Genomic DNA, 23,647 nt, shown 5'->3' on the forward strand with positions numbered 1-23,647 from the left:
TGTGTGTGTTTGTTTGTGCGTGCATGCGTACATGCATGTTTGTGTGTGTGAGTGTGTATGTGGATTGTTTGTATGTAGTTGAGGTTGACAGTGAAAGGAACACCTCTAGAGCAGCAGAGGAATGGGGGAGAAAGAGAGGACGGGAAGAAGGGAAGAAGAAAGGGGAGGAGTGATATTGTACTCTGTGTGTACTGTGTGCCGTACCACATATAGTAATGGTTATTGGTACTGTATTAGTGTGTTTGTGTGTTTTGATTAATTACATTCTGTGTACCTATAAATACAACAATAAACACCCATTTAACTTCTTATGGCTGCAGGGGCAGTATTGAGTAGCTTGGATGAAAGGTGCCCAGAGGTGCCCATAGTAAACTGCCTGCTCCTCAGTCCCAGATACTAATATATGCATATTATTAGTATTGGATAGAAAACACTCCGAAGTTTCTAAAACTGTTTGAATGATGTCTGTGAGTATAACATAACTCATATGGCAGGCAAAAACCTGAGAAGAAATCCAAACAGGAAGTGGGAAATCTGAGGTTGGTCGATTTTCAACCCAGCCCCTATTGAATACACAGTGGGATATGGATCTGTTTGCACTTCCTACGGCTTCCACTAGATGTCAACAGTCTGTAGAACCTTGTCTAATGCCTCTACTGTGAAGTGGGGCCGAAGGAGACAGGAATTAGTCAGGTCTACCATGACCTGACCATGTGCGTTCACATGAGAGGGAGCTCTGTTCCATCGCACATCTGAAGTTAATGGTATTTTCCGGTTGGAACGTTATTCAAGATTTATGTTAAAAACATTCTAAAGATTGATTCAATACATCGTTTGACATGTTTCTACTGACTGTTACAGAACTTTTTGACATTTCGTCTGCTTTTAGTGAACGCACTTCATGACTTTGGATTTGTGTTACCAAACACGCTAATAAAAATAGCTATTTGGACATAAATGATGGACATTACCGAACAAAACAAACATTTATTGTGGAAGTGGGAGTCCTGGGAGTGCATTCCGACGAAGATCAGTAAAGGTAAATGAAGATTTAGAATACTATTTATGAGTTTTGTTGACTGCACAATTTGGCGGGTAACTGTATGGCTTCCTTTTGTGGCTGAACGCTGTTCTCAGATTATTGAATATTGTGCTTTTGCCGTCAAGCTTTTTGAAATTTGACACAGCGGTTGCATTAAGAACAAGTGTATCTTTAATTCTATGTAAAACATGTATCTTTCATCAAAGTTCATGATGAGTATTTATGTTATTTGACGTGGCTCTCTGCAATTTCTCCGGATATTTTGGAGGCATTTCTGAACATGGCGTCAATGTAAACTGAGGTTTTTGGATATAAATATAAACTTTATCGAGCAAAACATATATGTATTGTGTAACATGAAGTCCTATGAGGGTCATCTGATGAAGATCATCAAAGGTTAGTGATACATTTTATCTCTATTTCTGCTTTTTGTGACTCCTGTCTTTGGCTGGAAAAATGGCTGTGTTTTTCTGTGATTTTGCGGTGACCTAACATAATCGTTTGTGGTGCTTTCGCTGTAAAGTCTATTTGAAATCGGACACTTTGGTGGGATTAACAACAAGATTACCTTAAAAATGGTATAAGATACATGTATGTTTGAGGAATTTTAATTATGAGATTTCTGTTGTTTGAATTTGGCGCCCTGCACTTTCACTGGCTGTTGTCATATCATCCCGTTAACGGGATTGCAGCCATAAGAAGCTTTAAATTGATAGATACATTAGTATCAACATAAACACAAGACAGTAATTACTATTACGCCTTACACGGAACCCAAACCGGCTGCGCGCGTGCGCCATCGTGCGCTATCGTGCATAAATGTATTTTGCCCCCCCACACCAAACGCGATCACGACACGCAGGTTAAAATATAAAAACAAACTCTGAACCAATGACATTAATTTGGGGATAGGTCGAAAAGCATTAAACATGTATGGCAATTTACCTATCTAGCTTGCACTTGCTAGATAACGTTAATTTGTCCTATTTAGCTAGCTTGCTGTTGCTAGCTAATTTGTCCTGGGATATAAACATTGAGTTGTTATTTTACCTGAAATGCACAAATACCTCTACTCCGACAATTAATCCACACATAAAACAGCCAACCCGAATCGTTTCTAGTCATCTCTCCTCCTTCCAGGCTTTTTCATCTTTGAACTTATATGGTGATTGCATCTAAACTTTCATTGTATTACCACGACAACCGGCAACAAAGTTTGTCTTTCAATCACCCACGTGGGTATAACCAATGAGGGGATGGCACGTGGGTACCTGCTTCTATAAACCAATGAGGAGATGACTTTCAGCGCGATCTGAGTCAGAAAAAGGAACGACTTCTATTTTAGCCCTACGAGGGGTAAACTGAAATATCTGCCATGGGATACGAGGGCTAAACTGAAATATCTGCTTTAGGAATATGAGGGGGAAATTTGATTGTTAGCGCTCTTGTAGAGGTCTTGACATGCACAAGTGCTAACATACTGACCAGACCGTGTGCGAGCGTCGTAAAATAAATGTCGAAATCCATGTTATTCAATTATTGCACCCACACTGCTCGTGGTGCGCACGAGCAGTGTGGGTGCAATAATTGAATAACATGGATTTCGACATTTATTTTACGACGCTCGCACACGGTCTGGTCAGCAGACGCTCGTTGGTGCGCACGAGCAGTGTGGGTGCAATAATTGAATAACATGGATTTCGACATTTATTTTACGACGCTCGCACACGGTCTGGTCAGTATGTTAGCACTTGTGCATGTCAAGACCTCTACAAGAGCGCTAACAATCAAATTTCCCCCTCATATTCCTAAAGCAGATATTTCAGTTTACTCCTCGTATCCCACAGCAGATATTTCAGTTTACCCCTCGTATCCCACAGCAGATATTTCAGTTTACCCCTCGTATCCCATGGCAGATATTTCAGTTTACTCCTCGTATCCCACAGCAGATATTTCAGTTTACCCCTCGTATCCCACAGCAGATATTTCAGTTTACCCCTCGTATCCCACAGCAGATATTTCAGTTTACCCCTCTTATCCCACAGCAGATATTTCAGTTTACCCCTCGTATCCCACAGCAGATATTTCAGTTTACCCCTCGTATCCCACAGCAGATATTTCAGTTTACCCCTCGTATCCCATGGCAGATATTTCAGTTTACTCCTCGTATCCCACAGCAGATATTTCAGTTTACCCCTCATATTCCACAGCAGATATTTCAGTTTACCCCTCGTATCCCACAGCAGATATTTCAGTTTACCCCTCGTATCCCACAGCAGATATTTCAGTTTACCCCTCGTATCCCATGGCAGATATTTCAGTTTACCCCTCATATTCCACAGCAGATATTTCAGTTTACCCCTCGTATCCCACAGCAGATATTTCAGTTTACCCCTCGTATCTTATAGCAGATACAGCAGCGCTGTCAGTGTGTGTAGAGCTGAGTGATTGGAGCTGACTGGATGATATAGTTTCCCTTTTTCACCCTCTCACATTTACGATTCTCTGTCACGCCGTGCTGCGCCCAATACAGCTTTATGTGGAAAGGGAATGAAACCAAAAGGTTCACGAGAGTCTGATACGAGTTCTGCTACAGTTATGGCTGCTCTTAAAACCAACGTAACAGGCTCTAATTGATGAGGTCTGGCTTGTACACATACATTTACCCCTTGCTGATTGGATCACTGTATACTACCTCTGCCAGGTAGTAAGGAGTGAGGTTGAGTGGAATCGTGAATAATATTCCCCTAAAGGAGGATGGTGAAAGACGTAAGGTAAGAAAATACAGGGAGACTGGTGTGCAAACAGAGAAGCACGTTTGGGAGGTGAAAAGGGGAGATAAGTTGGTAAGCAAAAGGCGCAGGGGACGATTGACTTGACTGCTGAGAGTCTCACAGCGAGGTTGGTTGGTAGTAGTTGGATGGGATGGATCAGGGACAGAGGCATTCCCTCACCCTCCTGTTTCCTTTACATTGTTGAAGTTAGATTTTTCCCTTCATCCACTAATCCTTTATCACTTAACCAGTGAATGGAGACGTGTTGAACTAACTACACTCTTCTTTTCAAAGGACTAAAAACAAAAGAGTGAAGAGGGACATGAAGGAACATGCGGTGCCAAAGGGGAGTGTAGTGAAGCAGAGTAAGGTGGAGAGGTGTGTAACAACTGTAAATGTAATAACACCAGTAAATGTTATCACTTTACCAAATGTAATACATTTTTTATTTTATATTTAAGAAATTTGGTAAATGTAATAACGTGTTACGCTAAATGCAAAAGTTATTACATTAATCCTTGGTTATTACATTAACTGGTGAGTAACAACTTATTTATGAATAATATAATATTCAACCAATCATGAAATAACATGCCAAAGCTGTATGTACTATTTCCCTCAATGTAATGCACATACCAGCATCCACTGCCAATTACAACAATGCAAATAGTCCGGGTAGCCATTTGATTACCTGTTCAGGAGTCTTATTGCTTGGGGGTAAAAACTGTTGAGAAGCCTTTTTGTCCTAGACTTGGCACTCCGGTACCACTTGCCATGCGGTAGTAGAGAGAACAGTGTATGACTGGGGTGGATGGGGTCTTTGACAATTTTTAGGGCCTTCCTCTGACACCGCCTGGTGTAGAGGTTCTGGATGGCAGTAGGCTTAGACCCAGTGATGTACTGGGCCATACGCACTACCTTTTGTAGTGCCTTGCGGTCAGAGGCTGAGCAATTGCTGCACCAGGCAGTGATGCAACCAGTCAGGATGCTCTCGATGTTGCAGCTGTAGAACCTTTTGAGGATCTCAGGACCCATGTCAAATCTTTTTAGTTTCCTGAGGGGGAATAGGCTTTGTCGTGTCCTCTTCACGACTGTCTTGGTGTGTTTGGACCATTCTAGTTTGTTGTTGATGTGGACACCAAGGAACTTGAAGCTCTCAACTTGCTCCACTCCAGCCCCGTTGATGAGAATGAGGGTGTGCTCAGTCCTCCTTTTCCTGTAGTCCACAATCATCTCCTTAGTCTTGGTTACGTTGAGGGATAGATTGTTATTCTAGCACCACCCGGCCAGGTCTCTGACCTTCTCCCTATAGGCTGTCTCGACATTGTCGGTGATCAGGCCTACCACTGTTGTGTCGTCTGCAAACTTAATGATTGTGTTGGAGTCGTGCCTGGCCATGCAGTCTTGGATGAACAGGGAGTACAGGAGGGGACTGAGCACGCACCCCTGGGGAGCTCCAGTGTTGAGGATCAGCATGGCAGATGTGTTGCTACCTACCCTCACCACCTGGGGGCGGCCCGTCAGGAAGTCCAGGATCCAGTTGCAGAAGGAGGTGTTCAGTCCCAGGATCCTTAGCTTAGTGATGAGCTTTGAGGGTAATATGGTTTTGAACGCTGAGCTGTAGTCAATTAATAGTACTCTCACATAAGTGCTACTTTTGTCCAGGTGGGAAAGGGCAGTGTGGAGTGCAATAGAGATTGCGTCATCTGTGGATCTGTTTTGGCGGTATGCAAATTGGATTCGGTCTAGGGTTTCTGGGATTATGGTGTTGATGTGAGCCATTACCAATCTTTCAAAGCACTTCATGACCAAGGACGTGAGTGCTACGGGTCTGTAGTCATTTAGGCAGGTTGCCTTTGTGTCCTTGGGCACAGGGACTATGGTGGTCTACTTGAAACATGTTGGTTTTACAGACTGGGACATGTTGAAAATGTCAGTGAAGGCACATGCCCGGAGCACACGTCCTGGAAATCCGTCTGGCCCCGCAGCCTTGTGTATGTTGACCTGTTTAAAGGTCTTACTCATGTCAGCTACGGAGAGCATGATCACACAGTCATCCAGAACAACTGATGCTCTCATGCATGCCTCAGTGTTGCTTGCCTCGAAGCGAGCACAGAAGTGATTTAGCTCGTCTGATAGGCTCGTGTCACTGGGCAGCTTGCGACTGTGCTTCCCTTTGTAGTCTGTAATAGTTTGCAAGCTCTGCCACATAAGACGAGCGTCGGAGCCGGTGTCGTATGATTCAATCTTAGCCCTGTATTGATGCTTTGCCTGTTTGATGGTTCGTCGCAGGGCATAGCAGGATTTCTTGTAAGCTTCCGGGATAGAGTCCCGCACCTTGAAAGCGGCAGCTCTACCCTTTAGCTCAGTGCGAATGTTGCCTATAATCCATGGCTTCTGGTTGGAGTATGTACGTCAGTCACTGTGGGGATGACGTCCTCGATGCACTTATTGATAAAGCCAGTGACTGATGTGGTGTACTCCTCAATGCCATCGGAAGAATTCCGGAACATGTTCCAGTCTGTGATAGCAAAACAGTCCTGTAGTTTAGCTTCTGAATCATCTGACCACTTTTTTATAGGCCGTGTCACTGGTGCTTCCTGCTTTAATTTTTGCTTGTAAGCAGGAATCAGGAGGATAGAGTTTTGGTCGGATTTACCAAATGGAGGGCGAAGGAGAGCTCTGTGTATGGAGTACAGGTGATCTAGACAGTTTTTCCCTCTGGTTGCACATTTAACATGTTGACGGAAATTTTATAGAACTGATTTAAGTTTCCCTGCATTAAAGTCTCCGGCCACAAGGAGTGCCGCCTCTGGGTGAGTGGTTTCCTGTTTGCTTATTTCCTCATACAGCTGTCTGAGTGCGTTCTTAGTGCCAGCATCTGTCTGTGGTGGTAAATAAACAGCCACGAAAAGTATAGCTGAAAACTCTCTAGGCAAGTAGTGTGGCCTGCAATTTATCACAATATACTCTACTTCAGGCGAGCAAAATCTAGAGACTTCCTCAGATTTCGTGCACCAGCTGTTGATTACAAATATGCACAGACCCCCCCCCCCCCCTCGTCTTACCGGAGAGTGCTGTTCTATCTTGCCGGTGCAGCGTATATCCCGCTAGCTGAATATCCATGTCGTCGTTCAGCCAGGATTCCGTGAAACATAGGATATTACAGTTTTTGATGTCCCGTTGGTAGGATATTCGTGATCGTACCTCGTCTAGTTTATTATCCAATGATTGCACGTTGGCGAGTAGTATTGACCGTAACGGCAGCTTTCCCACTCGCCTTTCCGGGTCCTGACCAGGCATCCGGCTCTATGTCCTCTGTACCTGCGTCGCCTCCTCATGCAAATAATGGGGATGATGGCACTGTCGGGTGTTTGGAGAATGTCTTGTGCTTCTTGCTTGTTGAAGAAAAAAAATGTCATCTAAACCGAGGTGAGTGATCGCTGTCCTGATATCCATAAGCTCTTTTTTGCCATAAGATACGGTTGCAGAAACATTATGTACAAAATAAGTTACGAATAACGTGAAAAAAAATGCATAATAGCACAATTGGTTGGGCGCCCGTAAAACTGCTGCCATTTCTTCCGGCGCCATTTTGCGACTTCATGTCCTACTTCCCTTATTTTGATGGGCATGGAATAGTCCTAAAAGTGCAAAACCCATCAATCTGGCACTCCAGGCAGGCTCAAGCAAACGGTCAAAGTATTTAAACCATTTCAAATCTGGATGGCAGATCTGGTTGACACCAGGGCAAATGGTGTCAAATGTACATGTTGAGAAAACTTGCCTGAAACCTGAAGACTTGCATTAGCTCCACAAACTAACACCTTGGTTTCAGCTCAGCAGAGGATATCAAAGTCTTGTGCTGTGCAGAACTAACCCAGTCAGTAGCACCAGCATCGATCAAGCTCAATCCAACCAGATATTTCTACTATAATACTGTAATGAAAACATTACTTTTGTTGTGAAGATTACATATGACTGATGTTTTATGTGGTATGAAAGATACTGCAACATTCATAAAGGGGTCTTGAATAATTTCATAAAGGTGTTATCAATGCATATGTACAATGGTTCCTCCACTAAAAGTTTTGCGATTACGCTGCGGGATTTTGTGGTTTAGGTAATTTGTGGTTTAGTACGGTACCCTGCGTCACCACTTCATTGCTCCAGACCAGCACAAGGGGGAGTTAGAGCACTGATTATGCTTTTGGGTCCTACTGTGTCTCTAACTGACAATGAATGGGCAACATAAACCAAAATAGAAACTGATAATTGTGCACGAATATTCAAAACATACAGCTCAACAACAACATCATACCAGTCATCCAAAAGATTCCCATTCAGAGCTCAAGGGCATGTTGACCGATCTACCACCAGGCCAAAAGATGTGAACCTGAACCCTCCAAGATCCCCCCACAGTTCCCCAATAGCTGTCCCTCAACCATTCGAGACCCCTCCCACAGTCCCCCCAGGATTTTTTTTTTAAACACAATTAATTCCATTCCCCACCCCCAAGAACCCCCAATGCACCAACAACCAAAATAATGAACTAAAGAGAAAAAAGGAAAAGACAACAAAGAAGAAGAAGAAAACAACAAACAACAATGCAAAAAAGAATAATACATTTAAAACAAAGGCCATCAAGGACAACTAAAACCATAGCAGCAATGCCAACTGTATATGTTTGTGCGCATGTCTGGCACTATTACATGTATGTGTGTGTTCTTGTTTATTTGAATGAGAGTGTGTGTACAAACACCTGCACGGAATCAGCCTCAGGCAAACCGGCATTAGTTGTAAAAACACTTAGTGTCATTCAAATTTTGTACTTTTGATTAAGTTTAAAAAAAAACGTTATCTCCCACACAGTAACTCCACTCCCACTTGTCTACAATTCCACATACCAACCCTCAGCTTCCCTCAGCCCATCCCATCTATCTCTGCTGGCCACCCACTTCGGGTTTCTACGCAACACATATCTTTCAACTATGCTGTGATGTTTAACCTATAATTTCAATCTATCTAATCGAATAGAATCCACAGATTGCGAGTTGAAGATAAATACTTTTACTAAGAGTATTAGTATATTAGTAATTGACTGACCCGGTCTCTCCAGATCTCCTAGTAGTACTATTTCTGGGGTCAATTTTTGATCAATGCTATGCATTTTCAGACATTCCTGAACCTGAGACCAGAAACAGGCTACCTGAGGGAAATACCAAAATAAATGGTATTTTGATCCTGTATCCTCATAGCAAAATCTGCAGAGCTTCGATGATTTTATGCCCCAAATATTCAACATTTTGTTGGTGGCAAGAATTCTATATAATAATTTTAGCTGAAAAGCACAAAGTCTTGAATCTTGCGTTGTTTTATATATCAACTCATACACCCTGTACCATGGATTCAGTACATCAAAACTCTCTTCCATACTATTTTGCAATCTGTATGACACAGTTGTCAACATCCTGGTCCTCAGATGAAACTGGTATACTTTCCTATTTATGCTATTTATATTCCTCCACCAGTTTTGATCCTATATATTGGGCAGACAGACCAGTTCCCTACCTCCTCCCGCTGCCACCTGCCTCCTCCATTTTTGGGGTAATGCTGTAATCAATTGGTTGTACTCTTGGATTGAGCAGACCTTTCCGCACAATTCTGATAACTCCATGAAGGACATAACTCTACCATTCCAATTTACAATATAATTTAAGAACAAAATACCCTTTTCAAACATCTTTCCCATAAATACAGGTATTTTATCAACCAGCACATTTGAGTTCAGCCATAATATTTGTTGTAATATTTGTTATATCTTTTCTGGACTTAATATAAAACTTGAGTCATCGGCATACATGGACACCTTTGTTTTTAAGCCTTGGATTTCTAATCCTCTAATGTTGTTAACTTCTCACGAGTCACCAACCCTGATCCGGTAGCACCCCCCCCCCCCCCCCCCACTGAGTAGCATAGCTAGCATAGCGTCACAAGTAACTTGTAGCATCTAAATATCATTAAATCACAAGTCCAAGACACCAGATGAAAGATACAGGTCTTGTGAATAAAGCCACCATTTCAGATTTTTAAAATGTTTTACAGGGAAGACACAATATGTAAATCTATTAGCTAACCACGTTAGCAAAGGACACGATTTTTTTACTCCCAATAGTTTTTTCCTGCGTCAGTAGCTATCACTAATTCGACTAAATAAAAATATATATAGCCACTAACCAAGAAACAACTTCATAAGATGACAGTCTGATAACATATTTATGGTATAGCATAGTTTTTTTTGGGAAAAATGTGCATTTTTCAGGTATAAATCACAGTTCTACATTGCAGCTGCAATCTGAAATAGTGCTGACCCAGCCAGAACAATTACAGAGACCAACGTCATATAACGAATTACTCATCTTAAAACATTTCAGAAAAATACACAGCGTACAGATATTGAAAGCCCAACATCTGGTGAATCCAAACAATATTTCAGATTTATTAAATGTTTTATAACGAAAACAAAATGTAGCGCTAAATTAGCATAGCTATACCAGGCAGATTCGGCTAGGCGCCCACGGCCAGTTCACATGCACAACAGATATGATATAACATCGTAAATTGGGTCTTACTATGGCTGATCTTTCATCAGAATGTTGATCAAAGTGTCCTTTGTCAAGATGAGTCGTTGGTTCCGTTCAGAATTGTTCCTTTCCCACTCCATTTAGCACAGGTACTGGTCGAGTGGCACGGATCTCTCAAACGTAAATAAAATCAGACAACGGAACACCACAAAACTCCCGAAAAAATTCAAATAATCTGATTAAACTATATTGAAAAAACATACATTACGATGATATGGTCACATGTATCAAACAAAATTCTACACGGAGATAGTTTTCATCCATAACGCCAGCAAAACAGTACACAATCGCAGCTCCAACTCGTGCGAATCAGAAAACCGGAAGTTGTCGGTCACGCCAAAGAAATAGGTCTTATTTCACGTCAGTACCAGATAAACAAAGAATTTCTCCTCTGACGTCCTCTTGACACCCAGAGGAAGGCGAAGGAAGTGTGTTTCTGGTCATAGGGGTCATGACCATATATAGGCAGAGCGTTGAAGCGAGCATAGACTTCTTGCATTCTACTTCTTGGTCAGGGAAAGTGCTGTCAAATGACTTGTGTATCACTCAGAGACAAAATTGAAACGGTTTTAGAAACTAGAGATTGTTTTCTTTCCAATGGTATTATTTATATGCATATAGTAAGAGCAATAATTGAATAAGAGGCAGTTTAATCTGTAGAGCAAATTATGCTAATGGGAAAATAGCACCCCCTGTATTCTCAAGAAGTTAATGGATTTGATTTTAATAGCTAACATTTCGATGGCCATAGCGAATAGATATGGTGACTGCGGACACCCTTGTTTAACTCTTCTTGACAATTCAAAACTCTCTGAGAAGTAGCCATTATTTACTATTTTACACCTGGGGTTGCTGTACATTTGTTTTGCCCATTTTATAAGATAATTACCGAAATTAAAAAAATCCAGGCATTTATAAATAAAATCCAGTCTTACTTTATCAAATGCCTTTCAAAATCCGCTATAAATACCATTCCTGGCTTCTTATATGTTTCATGATGTTCTATTATTTTGAGTTGTTGTCGTATATTATCTCCAATGTATTGTCCATGTAAAAAACCTGTCTGATCAGGATGAACAATACCTGGTTAAACCCTTTAAATTCTGAGTGCTATGCATTTTGCTAGTATTTTTGCATCACAACATTGAAGTGTAAGGGGCCTCCAATTTTTTAGATAGACTGGGTCTTTATATTTGCCATCTGGGTCTTGTTTTAATAATAGAGAAATCCGACCTTCCTGCTGAGTACCTGACAGACTACCATTTTTATAGGAGTAGTTAAAACAATCTAACAATGGTGCTTTTAGTATATCAAAAAAGACTTGATAAACCTCTACCGGTATGCCATCAAGCCTTGGGGTTTTTCCAGACTGAAAGGATTTAACAGCCTCAAAAAGTTATTCCTCTGTAATTTGGCCATCGCACTGATCTTTCTGTACATTTGTTAATGTTCCATTTTTTTTATTATTTGGAAAGAATTCCTTACCATAATCTTCATTCAATGGGAAAGGATGAGACAGAAAAGAGAACATTTGCCTAAAATAATTAGCTTCCTCTTTTAAAATATAATTTCGGAATATCATAGATGACTCCGTCTTCAGTAACGAGTTTCTGCAAATTATTTTTGTTAGCATTCCTGTATTGGAGATTCAGGAAGAATTTTGTGCATTTTTCTCCATATTCCATCCAGTTTGCTTTATTTTTGTAATAGATTACATTAGATCTTGAATAAGTTCCTCAAGTTATTTTTGTTTTTCCTCTAACTTATTTTGTAGCTCTGTAGTATCGTCTTTATTGCTATCTACCTGTACCATTAGTTCATGGATTTCCCTTGTTAGTCTTGTCTCTTTAGCCAGAAACTGCTTTTTTATTATTGATGAATATTGAATTGAATGACCCCTGAATGTACATTTAAAGGTATCCCAAACAATAAGGGGATTTGCTGAACCTATATTATACTGGAAAAATTATGTTGTAAATTCTTTTGTCTTATTTAAAAATAAGTTGTCCTCCAGTAAACTTTGATAACATTTCCAATGTCCTCGTCCACGTGGAAAATCTATAAGAGTTATGTTAATGCCAAATAGATGATGATCCGATCGCATTCTGTCTCCTATTAAATATTTTTTAACATTTGATGCAAGAGAGAAAGAGACAAGAAAGTAGTCAAGACGACTTGCTTGATTAAGTCTCCTCCATGTATATCTCACTAGGTCATGGTTTTATAAATTCATAAAAGAATCCTACAATGTGATTGTCTGGATTTTTTTTTCTCATTTTGTCTGTCATAGTTGAAGTGTACCTATGATGAAAATACAGGCCTCTCTCATCTTTTTAAGTGGGAGAACTTGCACAATGGGTGGCTGACTAAATTCTTTTTTTGCCCCACTGTACCTGGAATTTGATTTGGTGAAATGGTGAATATAGACAATAAACATAATATACAGACAGAATAGGAATTTACGAATAGGAATTTACGAATTTACAAGGAATTTACGAATCTGCACACTATAAACAGCAAAAACAGAATACATGCACATTCATAAATTTGTTGAGATGAAAGTTGAACAGCAGTAACCCAGCAAACATGGGACGTCCTAAAAGGCATTTGGTGGCGTTCTCATTATGTCCCTTAAGGGTTTCGCTGTGACGTTATTGCTCTGTTGTTCTGAGAACGTTCTAAGAACGTTGCGTGATGTTTCCAAGGGAACATTCTCTCGGAGACCTTTGTCTAGTTTGCTGTATGTTCCCAGGACATCACAGAGGGACATGTCAGGACCTTTTTAGAGCGTTCTTTGGAATTCCATTGTACTAGTTCTTAGGACGTCAAGTGATGTTCCCAAGGGAACGTTCTCTAGGTGACCTTTGTCTAATCCCCTATAAGTTTCCAGGACATCACTGAGGACCATGGCAGGACCTTTTTATGACCTTTTCAGGGCGTTAATTTTAGTAGTGCTTAGGACGTTGCGTGATTGTCCCAAGGGAAAGGTCTCTGGGTGACCTATTTCAAAAATGTTTGGTCCCGGGGCATCCCCGAATGTTTTTAGAACGTTCTTGGGGGGTTGTGTCATGATCCCCTGGAGGTATTGTCTACTTCCCGGTTTGTCCCGGGGATGTTACCAGGTACGTTTTTAGGAAGTTCTTGGGACATTGTGTTATGGTCCCCTGGAGGTTTTCCGTAGTTCTCGATTTGTCCAAGAGAAAGTTTTTAGGATGTTCTTGGGATGTTGTGTGATGGTCCCCTGGAGCTTTTGTCTAGTTCCCAGTTGGTCCCGGGTCTTCCCCGAGGATGTTTTTAGGATGTTCTTGCGATGTTGTGTCATGGTGCTCTGAAGCTACACTGGACATTCTTGGAGGAATGTGTCATGTGATTGTCCTAGGTGTCCCAACCCGTTATAAGTAAAGTAATGAAATGGTATGGGTGTTAGGTTAGTGGTAAGCTGTTCAGCTAAAACAGTGTAAAAATATTTAATCAATGACAGTATGATTACACTTGACATGATAACTTCAGTACTGACTTTTCAATATGACCCCAACAATGGGATTTAAACTCACAACCTCTGGATTTGGGGAATGCTGATCTTTCTGCTGTGCCACAAAGTCTGTAGAATTTCAGATGTCCCTTACATATACATTACTTATAATACATCTCTGTACTTAGCAAAAGTGTGCCATTAAGCTATCAGGTAATCTGACTATTCTCTCATTGATTTCATTTACTTATTTCAGAAATTTCAGTTTGGGTTTTTAGTAAAGTTGTCTAATGTTAGTGGGGCATATTATTTTGTTTTAAACTGACTCAATAAATACAATAGTTTTTCTTGAGTATATTTTTAACAGAGTGTATTTTTAACAGTTACTTTGAAGTGTAAAGTGTAGGAATAGGATTACATGTGAAATCAATCAATGATACAGACATGGTGGCATAGAAGGAAGATTGCAGTGAACCAAGAGGTTGTAAGTTTAAATCCCAGGTGAGAACATGTATGTAAAAATATATATATATTACTGTATGAATAAGCATACACGACGTGTGTCAAATATGTAAGTTGAAACACTATGTTAAAAGCACTGTGTGAGTACATGTGTGTGTGTGTGTGTGTGTGTGTGTGTGTGTGTGTGTGTGTGTGTGTGTGTGTGTGTGTGACTAGCATTGCCAAAAGACAAAGAGCTTTAAACCTCTTGAAGCTAGGGGGCAGAATATTTATGTTTGGAAAAATAACGTTCTCAATGTAAGCTGCCTATTTCTCAGGTCCAGATGCTAGAATATGCATATAATTGACAGAGTAGGATAGAAAACACTCTAAATTTTCCAAAACTGTCAAAATATTGTCTGTGAGTATAACAGAACTGATTTTGCAGGTGAAAACCTGAGGAAATCCAACCCGGAAGTGACTCTTATTTTGAAAAATCACTGTTCCATTGCCTGCCTTTCGTCCATTTAAAGGGATATCAACCAGATTCATTTTCATATGGCTTCCTCAGGGTGTGAACAGTCTTTAGACATAGTTTCAAGCTTTTATTCTGAAAAATTAGCCAGAGTTATCAAATCGCGTCAGTGGATAGCTGAATGTCCTTCCATTAGTTCATGCGCGCGAAAGTTGTAGCTCGACGTTTTCTTTATCTCTGTTATTGAATAGTTTACCGTCCGGTTGAAATATTATCGATTATTTATGTTAAAAACAACCTGAGGATTGATTATTAAAAACGTTTGACATGTTTCTACAAACTTTACGGATACTATTTGGAATTTTCGTCAACCCTTGATGACCTGCCTAAAGGCTGTGGAATACTGAACATAACGCACCAAACAAATGGATGTTTTTTTATATAAAAATAATCTTTATCGAGCAAAAGGAACATTTATTGTGTAACTGGGAGTCTCGTGAGTGCAAACATCCGAAGATCATCAAAGGTAAGCGATTAATTGTATTGCTTTTCTGACTTTCGTGACCAATCTACATTGCTGCTAGGTGTTCGTAATGTTTGTCTAGTGATCAATAAACTCACACAAACGCTTGGATTGCTTTCGCTGTAAGGCATATTTTCAAAATATGACACGACAGGTGGATTAACAACAAACTAAGCTGTGTTTTGCTATATTGCACTTGTGATTTCATGAATATAAATTTATTTAGCAATTTTTTTTTTATTTGGCGCTCTGCAATTCAGCGGTTGTTGATGAAAATGATCCCGCTAAAGGGATCCGTGCGTCAAGAAGTTTTAATGGATCACCAGACAAAACCTCCAGAAGACCATGAAACAACGTCCCAAAATCATCCTTGGGACAAATCGGGAACTAGACAAAACCTCCAGGAGACCATGATACAATGTCCCAAAATCGTCCTCGGGACAAACCGGAAACAAGACAAAACCTCCAGGAGACCATAACACAACGTCGCAAAATTGTCCTCGGGACAAACTGGGAACTAGACAAAACCTCCAGGAGACCATAACACAATGTCGCAAAATCGTCCTCGGGACAAATTGGGAACTAGGCAAAACCTCCAGGAGACCATGACACAACGTCCCAAAATCGTCCTCGGGGCAAACTGGGAAATAGACAAAACCTCCAGGGGACCATGACACAACGTCCTTTGGGACGTCTCCGGGTCAAATTGCGAACTAGAAAAAAACTCCAGGGGACCATGACACAACATCCTGGCGACTTTAGGTGACTTTTGTGACCTCCTAATGATTCATTATTGTTTGCAGGGAAATATTGCAGATGACATGTTTAATACCAGGGCCTGCAGATTCATTCGGGTATTTTTCTATCTCTGTGTGTGTGTGTGTGTGTGTGACTGTGTATGTGTGTATATTTCAATGTGTGCTTGTGAGTGTCTCTATGTATAAGTATTCCTGTATGATGTGCAAGAGTTTGATAGTGTTGTAATTGGCAGTGGGTGGTGGTACTGTATGTGCATCACATTGACTGAAGTATTACATAAAAAATGTATATATTTTGGTATGTTATTACATGATTGGATGAAGTTATTACATTATTCATGAAACCACCAGTTAACATATTAACCACCGGTTAATGTAATAACTTACTACATTTAGCGGAAGAATTATGTTTATCGGCAAGTTATACCAACATTATGTACAGTTATTACAAATATATATATCTTTAAATGTTTAAAATTGATTTCACTTTTATTTAACCAGGTAGGGCAGTTGAGAACAAGTTCTCATTTACAACTGCGACCTGGCCAAGATAAAGCAAAGCAGTGCGACAAAAACAACAACACAGAGTTACACATGGGATAAACAAACATACAGTCAATAACACAATAGAAAAATCTGTATACAGTGTGTGCAAATTAAGTAAGGAGGTAAGGCAATAAATAGGCAATAGTGGCGAAGTAATTACAATTTAGCAATTAACGCTGGAGTGATAGATGTGTAGATGAGGATGTGCAAGTAGAAATACTGGTGTGCAAAAGAGCAGAAAAAGAGAAACAAATATGGGATGAGGTAGGGATGGGCTGAGGTAGGTAGTTGATTGGATGGGCTATTTACAGATGGGATGTTTACAGCTGCAGCGATCGATAAGCTGCTCTGACAGCTGATGCTTAAAGTTAGTGAGGGAGATATAAGTCTCCAACTTCAGTGATTTATGCAATTCGTTCCAGTCATTGGCAGCAGAGAACTGGAAAGAAAGGTCAGCCAAAGGAAGTGTTGGCTTTGGTGATGACCAGAGAAATATACCTGATGGAGCGCGTGCTACGGGTGGGTGTTGCTATAGTGACCAGTGAGCTGAGATAAGGCAGAGCTTTACCTAGCAAAGACTTATAGATGACCTGGAGCCAGTGGGTTTGGCGACGAATATGTAGCGAGGACCAGCCAAAGAGAGCATACAGGTCGCAGTGGTGGGTGGTATATGGGGCTTTGGTGACAAAACGGATGCACTGTGATATACTGCATCCAATTTGCCTATTTGCTATTTTGTAAATGACATCGCCGAAGTCAACGATCGGTAGGATAGTCAGTTTTACGAGGGTATGTTTGGCAGCATAAGTGAAGGAGGCTTTGTTGCGAAATAGGAAGCCGATTCTAGGTTTAATTTTGGATTGGAGATGCTTAATATGAGTCTGGAAGGAGAATTATTACATTTACAAGTGTTTTTACATTTATCGTTGTTACAAGGTGCAAAAATGATTTAAATAAAGGTCATAAATATAATATATATTGTAGAAGTTCCACGTTGTTAGAAGATTTTCTTTCCCGAAGCATTATAGGAGCTCAGTTTTCATTGATTTATTCATATCACTCAAAGATTTCAGTCAGGTTGTGCGTGACTAGTTTAACAAATGGATTCCTAACATTGTTTGTTTAAAATAGTGTCTGTAAGGGAGGAGTATCAGTCCTCTGGCCCAGCAATCTGGTTATAAAACCTATACACAACATATTATTGGCCAATTCACCTGCTGTGTGTTCTTGGCCTGAAACCTCTGTCTCCCCCAGCCCATCTCTCAGGACGCTAGAACCCGGAGGGCCTCATCAGACCTGGGGACATGTACTACAATATCCCCTGACATCTAAGTGTGAAAACACTTCCCCCATCCCTCCTTCTCCCTCTCTCGCTCCCTCCCTTTTCCAGTCCAGTTGAAGCCATCTGAGTAGGCTGGGAACAATCTTTGCACTAATCCTGGCCAGATTTGTGTGTGTGTGTGCGCACCATACATGCATGCATTGCCAAATTTCATACACCTGGGCTCTCCCTGACTGGCACAAGGATGCTTTTCCCATTTTCAAACACACACACACACACACACACACACACACACAAAGGAATACAGAGGGGGCCATAAATAGAGGTATTAGAGGAAACGAGGTGAAAGTAATCGCGCTTCCTCCAAGATGATGCGTGAAACAGAACGACTCTGGCAGGAGGGGTCTGAGAGGGGAACAGATTATGTTGGGAGTTCTCTCTCACACACAGAGCGGAGAGGGTGAGAGCTGGCACAGGCAGCATATGGTGTTGATGTAAGTGTTCTGCCAGGTGTGGTTAAGTGTGTTGGCTCTGCTCTGCTCTGGGAGAGAGGATATCCTTGCACCTGTATATCACATGACTGCATCAATACACTCCCTATTCGCTGGGACTGCTGTGCCCATAGCAACTGACTGGATGACTGACTGACTCCATAATACGAACAGGGTATAAAAACCTACTGTAACGGTCGTCGTATGAAGAAGGTGTGGACCAAAGCGTAGCGTGGGAAGTGTTCATGATTATTTATTTAAAAAACACTGAGACAATATAGCAAAATGTAACAACACGAAACAGTTCTGTCTGGTGAAGACACAAAAACAGAAAACAACTACCCACAAAAACCATGTGGGAAAAAGCTACCTAAGTATGGTTCTCAATCAGAGACAACGATTGAGAACCACATTGAGAACCACACCCGGCCAAACAACAAAGAAATACAAAACATAGAAAATTAACATAGAATGCCCACCCAAATCACACCCTCGTAGCGGGCCCCAGACTGGGGACCCTCGTTGTGGGGACCGGACTGGGCACCCTTGTAGCGGGCCCCGGACTGGGGACCCTCGTTGTGCGGGCCGGACTGGGCACCCTCTTAGCGGGCCCCGGACTGGAGGGCGCCTCTGGAAGCTCCGGACTGAAGGGCGCCTCTGGAAGCTCCGGACTGTAGGGCGCCTTTGGAGGGTCCGGACTGGAGGGCATCTCTGGAAGCTCCGGACTGGAGGGAGTCTCTGGAAGCTCCGGACTGGAGGGAGTCTCTGGAAGCTCCGGACTGGAGGGCGTCTCTGGAAGCTCCGGACTGGAGGGCGTCTCTGGAAGCTCCGGACTGGAGGGCGTCTCTGGAAGCTCCGGACTGGAGGGCGTCTCTGGAAGCTCCGGACTGGAGGGCGTCTCTGGAAGCTCCGGACTCGAGGGCGCCTCTGGAAGCTGCGGACTGAAGGGCGCCTTTGGAAGCTGCGGACTGAAGGGCGCCTCTGGAAGCTCCGGACTGAAGGGCGCCTCTGGAAGCTCCGGACTAAAGGGCGCCTCTGGAAGCTGCGGACTGAAGGGCGCCTCTGGAGGGTCCGGACTGGAGGGCGACGCTGGAGGCTCCGGACTGGAGGGCGACGCTGGAGGCTCCGGACTGGAGGGCGTCGCTGGAGGCTCCGGACTGTAGGGCGTCGCTGGAGGATCCGAGCTGGAGGCCGTCTCTGGATGCTCCGGGCTGGAGGCCGTATCTGGAGGCTCCGGGCTGGAGGCCGTCTCTGGAGGCGCCGGGCTGGAGGCCGTCTCTGGAGGCTCCAGGCTGGGCGCATGCACAGGACACACCAGGCTGGGGAGACACACATGAGAACTGGCTCTAGGAGCAGGCACAGGACTCACCAGGCTGAGGAGACATACCGGAGGCCTCTTCCTTGGCCGAGGCACCGGATACACTGGGCCGTGGAGGCGCACTGGCGGCCTCGAGCGCAGAGCTGGCACCACCCGTTCTGGCTGGATGCCCACTTCCACCCGGCAAATGCGGGACGCTGGCACCGAGCACACCGGCCTGTGAATGCTCAGCCGAGACACAGTGCGCATCACCCCATAGCACGGGGCCTGACCAGTCACATGCTCGCCACGGTAAGCACAGGGAGTTGGCTCAGGTCTCCAACCTGACTCTGCCACACTCCCCGTGTGCCCCCCCAAAAAAATGTTTTGTGGCTGCCTCTCGGGCTTCCTTGCCAGCCGTGGTCCCTCATAACGCTGGTTCCCTTTTCCTGCTGCCTCTGCTCTCCTGGCTGCCTCCACCTGTTCCCATGGGAGGCGATCCCTTCCAGCCAGGATCTCCTCCCATGTGTAGGATCCCTTGCCATTCAGGATGTCCTCCCATGTCCAGTCCTCTCTTCCACGCTGCTTGGTCCTTTGGTGGTGGGTAGTTCTGTCACATTCGTCATAACGATGAGACCAAGGCGCAGCATGATTGGAATACATTCTTCTTTATTCAACGAAGAACACTTAAACAAACTAACAAAATAACAAAACGAACGTGAAGCTATAAACAACTAGTGCTGACATGCAACTACACATAGACAACTACCCACAAATACAGGTGGGAAAAGGCAACCTAAGTATGGTTCTCAATCAAAGACAACGATAGACAGCTGCCTCTGATTGAGAACCACACCCGGCCAAACACACAGAAATACAAATCATAGAAAAAGGAACATAGAATGCCCACCCAAATCACACCCTGACCAAACCAAAATAGAGACATAAAAAGCTCTCTACGGTCAGGGCGTGACACCTACACTACTTTTGTGAACTTTGAGTGCAGCCTTCTTTTTTTCCTGTATCATGCAAACTTGAAATACAGTATATTCAAAACGTCTTTGACTTACTCTGTGGATAAACTTATTAAAGGTTGAGTAAGTAGGAATTTTTTCCACAAATGTACCCACATTTCTATTATATGTAAATAGTTTATGACTAGTGAACGCCATAATGTAGTTATTTAGTTAGATACTTCTCTCTATTAGCTGAAATCATATTTTTCAAAGACATTTTAGCTGTTGGCTAGCTGTTCAGTACGAACAGATTCACAAATCAAAGGAATTTGCCGCACTATGAAGACGTTGTCTCCCTCTGAGGCACATTTTACTAGGCAACCCCCCTGCACTTGCCTGGGCAGGCCTGAACTATACCTGGCTAAAGCATGTGTGAGAAATGTTCTAACAAACGTTTGTTCTATGAAATTAAATAAATACTGAAATCTGACTTACAAAACGTATTTGCTAGATTCATGATAGACAAAGCAAGGAAAGTGAACTTCAAAATGTGATGTAGTTTTATTGGAATTTGCAGCTGTTGGTGCAGTAAGTAATGAATCTGCTAGCTTCTGATATGACTGACTGCATCTTAAAATAGCATTACTTTCACCTGAATAACTGAAGGTCATTTACAATTTAAAAAAATATGCATGTTGTAATATCTACATTTTCATTTTGTATAATTTCAATGACATATAATGACAAGGTTAATTGTTGTCTTACCTGGAAATTGCCAGCATAGTCCTCCTCTTTGTCTCCTTCCCTGCCCTCCCTCAGAGCGATGAGGGTGAAACCTCTGAAGTAAGCGGGACTGGATGCATAGAGAGTCACTGGGGATCACAAACACACAGTCAGTGAAGAAAACAAACTGATGGGAAACAGATTGATAGGTTTAATAAAGGTTTGCAAACTCCTAAAGTACTAACCCTTCTGGATTCGTTCCTCATAGGAATGAGATCTTTATAGGCTATATCAATCAGAAGGGAAATTAGCTCTTCACTTGCTGAAACAACTGGCAATTGCTGTCATTACTCGTGTCATTATCATTACTGTATTGTTAAACACTAGCTTCCCTGAGATAATGTGTTTGAGTAAAACTGTGATGTGATGAGTGATTGAGCCAAAATGGGACTTTTGTTAGACTAATGAATCAAAATGTTAACTATAATGACCAATGAGTTTGCAGGTGGAGTCACCAAAAATGAAGTTAGAGCATCACAAGTTGCAAATATTTCAGCGATAAACAGACGCCTATGAAGTTACAGTATGAGGGCATTCTGGTCTGTGCCCAACTCCTCTTTCCAGAAGAGAGTTTGACTTGTCATAACACAACTCTGACTTCTAGGCTTATATCACTTCCTTATAAATGACCACAGCACTGCGTCTTCACATGAGTTGAACACAAAAGAGAAATAGTGTAAAGGCAAAAAATACCCTATTGTGTGTCAGACAATGTGCGCGCAATAGGACGGAATACAGTACCTCTGTAAGTGCTCCCAGGATGATAATTTTCTGGGTCCCCCTCGACTCGGAGCCGAAACTCGTTGTAGCCTTCATTACGAGTGCCCTGAGCCCGTAATATCCGACTACAATACCCGTCTGACTTCCCAGCTCTCTCCGAGGGCTCCTCCGTGAAGGCGAATCCGGCGTTGCACAGCGCAGTGGAGATAAAACACTGTAACAGCAGAATGCACAAAAATATTCCCGCTCCTGCCATCGTGAAGCAGCAGCTATCGCTCCAGCTGATGCGGTGGTGAAATACGAGTGAGGATCAAGAGAGGAAAACACGCTTGCTTCCCCACTCAAAACTCCAGGAATTGACGAAACTTGGCAATTGATAAGACACCCCTCACTCGGGATACGAGGTAGCTGTCACCGCTAAAGGTAAATCCATCCTGGAGAGATATAGAGTGCAGAGAAATAATAGTTTACGATGTGCACTCGCTCTCGCAGAATCGCACACTGATTTGTTGAAGAGCGTCTGATGATCAGAGGGTCTGGTGTTTGTTTAACTGAGCGCGAGAGCCTACACAGGGTCAGGGGAAATAGTGGAGCAGTGTAGCGCGTAGCGCGGCTGTCTCCAAGGCGTTGACGCAGGCTATGAGCCCAACGACCCAAGCCAACAGACTGGAAACAGACATTTCTACCAATGGCTGCAGTGATGGAGGGACGCGTTTGACACTCTAGCTGGAACCTGCCTGTGTGTTTGCTCAGCCGCGGATCCCCAAGCCCCCTTAGCCGAACGCACAGACACAGACAGATGCTCAAATAGTAATGAATAATGCATGCTAAACGGTCGCCTTTATGCCCCCCCCTTCTGCACAGTCTATTGTGTGTGTGTGTGTCTGTGTTTGAAAGAGAGAGACAGGGCCGATAAGCCCTTCATTTAGAGGGAATGAAGTTAAACACATATGGAATGTGGACCGAGCTTCCAGGGACTTCATTCTTAACCTTATATTGGCTTCTTTCACCAACTGTCCAGCTGTTGCCACTGACAGAGAATGGTCACTGACAGAGAATGGTCACTGACAGAGAATGGTCACTGACAGAGAAGGAGAATGGTCACAATAATCAATAAACTATTATTTTAATCTGTCTTGAATGATGAATCAACAATGCTCACAAGTTGGGGGCAGTCCATGTTACAGTTTTTACATGAGCCTGGAATCTACAATTGAAGTCAGAAGTATACATACACTTAGGTTGAAGTCATTAAAACTCGTTTTTCAACCATTCCACAAATTTCTTGTTAACTTCTAGTTCCTCCCAATCCCGGATCCGGAAGCACCCCCCACAGTAAAAAAGCTGACTAGCATAGCCTAGCATAGCGTCACAAGTAAATACTAGCATCTAAATATCATTAAATCACAAGTCCAAGACACCAGATGAAAGATACAGATCTTG

General features: G+C 42.5%; 1 protein-coding gene across 2 annotated transcripts in view; it reads right to left on the reverse strand.

Moving 5' to 3' along the window:
- LOC139562836 (spondin-1-like) overlaps window positions 1–22,975 on the reverse strand; it is a 161,384-nt gene extending 138,409 nt beyond the window's left edge. For both annotated transcript variants that reach the window (XM_071380958.1, XM_071380957.1), the window contains exons 1-2: window positions 22,226–22,975; window positions 21,467–21,573 (exon numbers count right to left, since the gene is read on the reverse strand). In XM_071380958.1, the coding sequence (XP_071237059.1) occupies window positions 21,467–21,573; window positions 22,226–22,460 (342 nt within the window). In that variant the 5' untranslated portion in view covers window positions 22,461–22,975. The remainder of the gene's footprint in view (window positions 1–21,466; window positions 21,574–22,225) is intronic.
- Between the last annotated feature and the right edge of the window lie 672 nt (window positions 22,976–23,647).

Source organism: Salvelinus alpinus, chromosome 33 (assembly GCF_045679555.1).
Source record: "Salvelinus alpinus chromosome 33, SLU_Salpinus.1, whole genome shotgun sequence".
In the NCBI taxonomy this organism is placed as follows: Eukaryota; Metazoa; Chordata; class Actinopteri; order Salmoniformes; family Salmonidae; genus Salvelinus; species Salvelinus alpinus.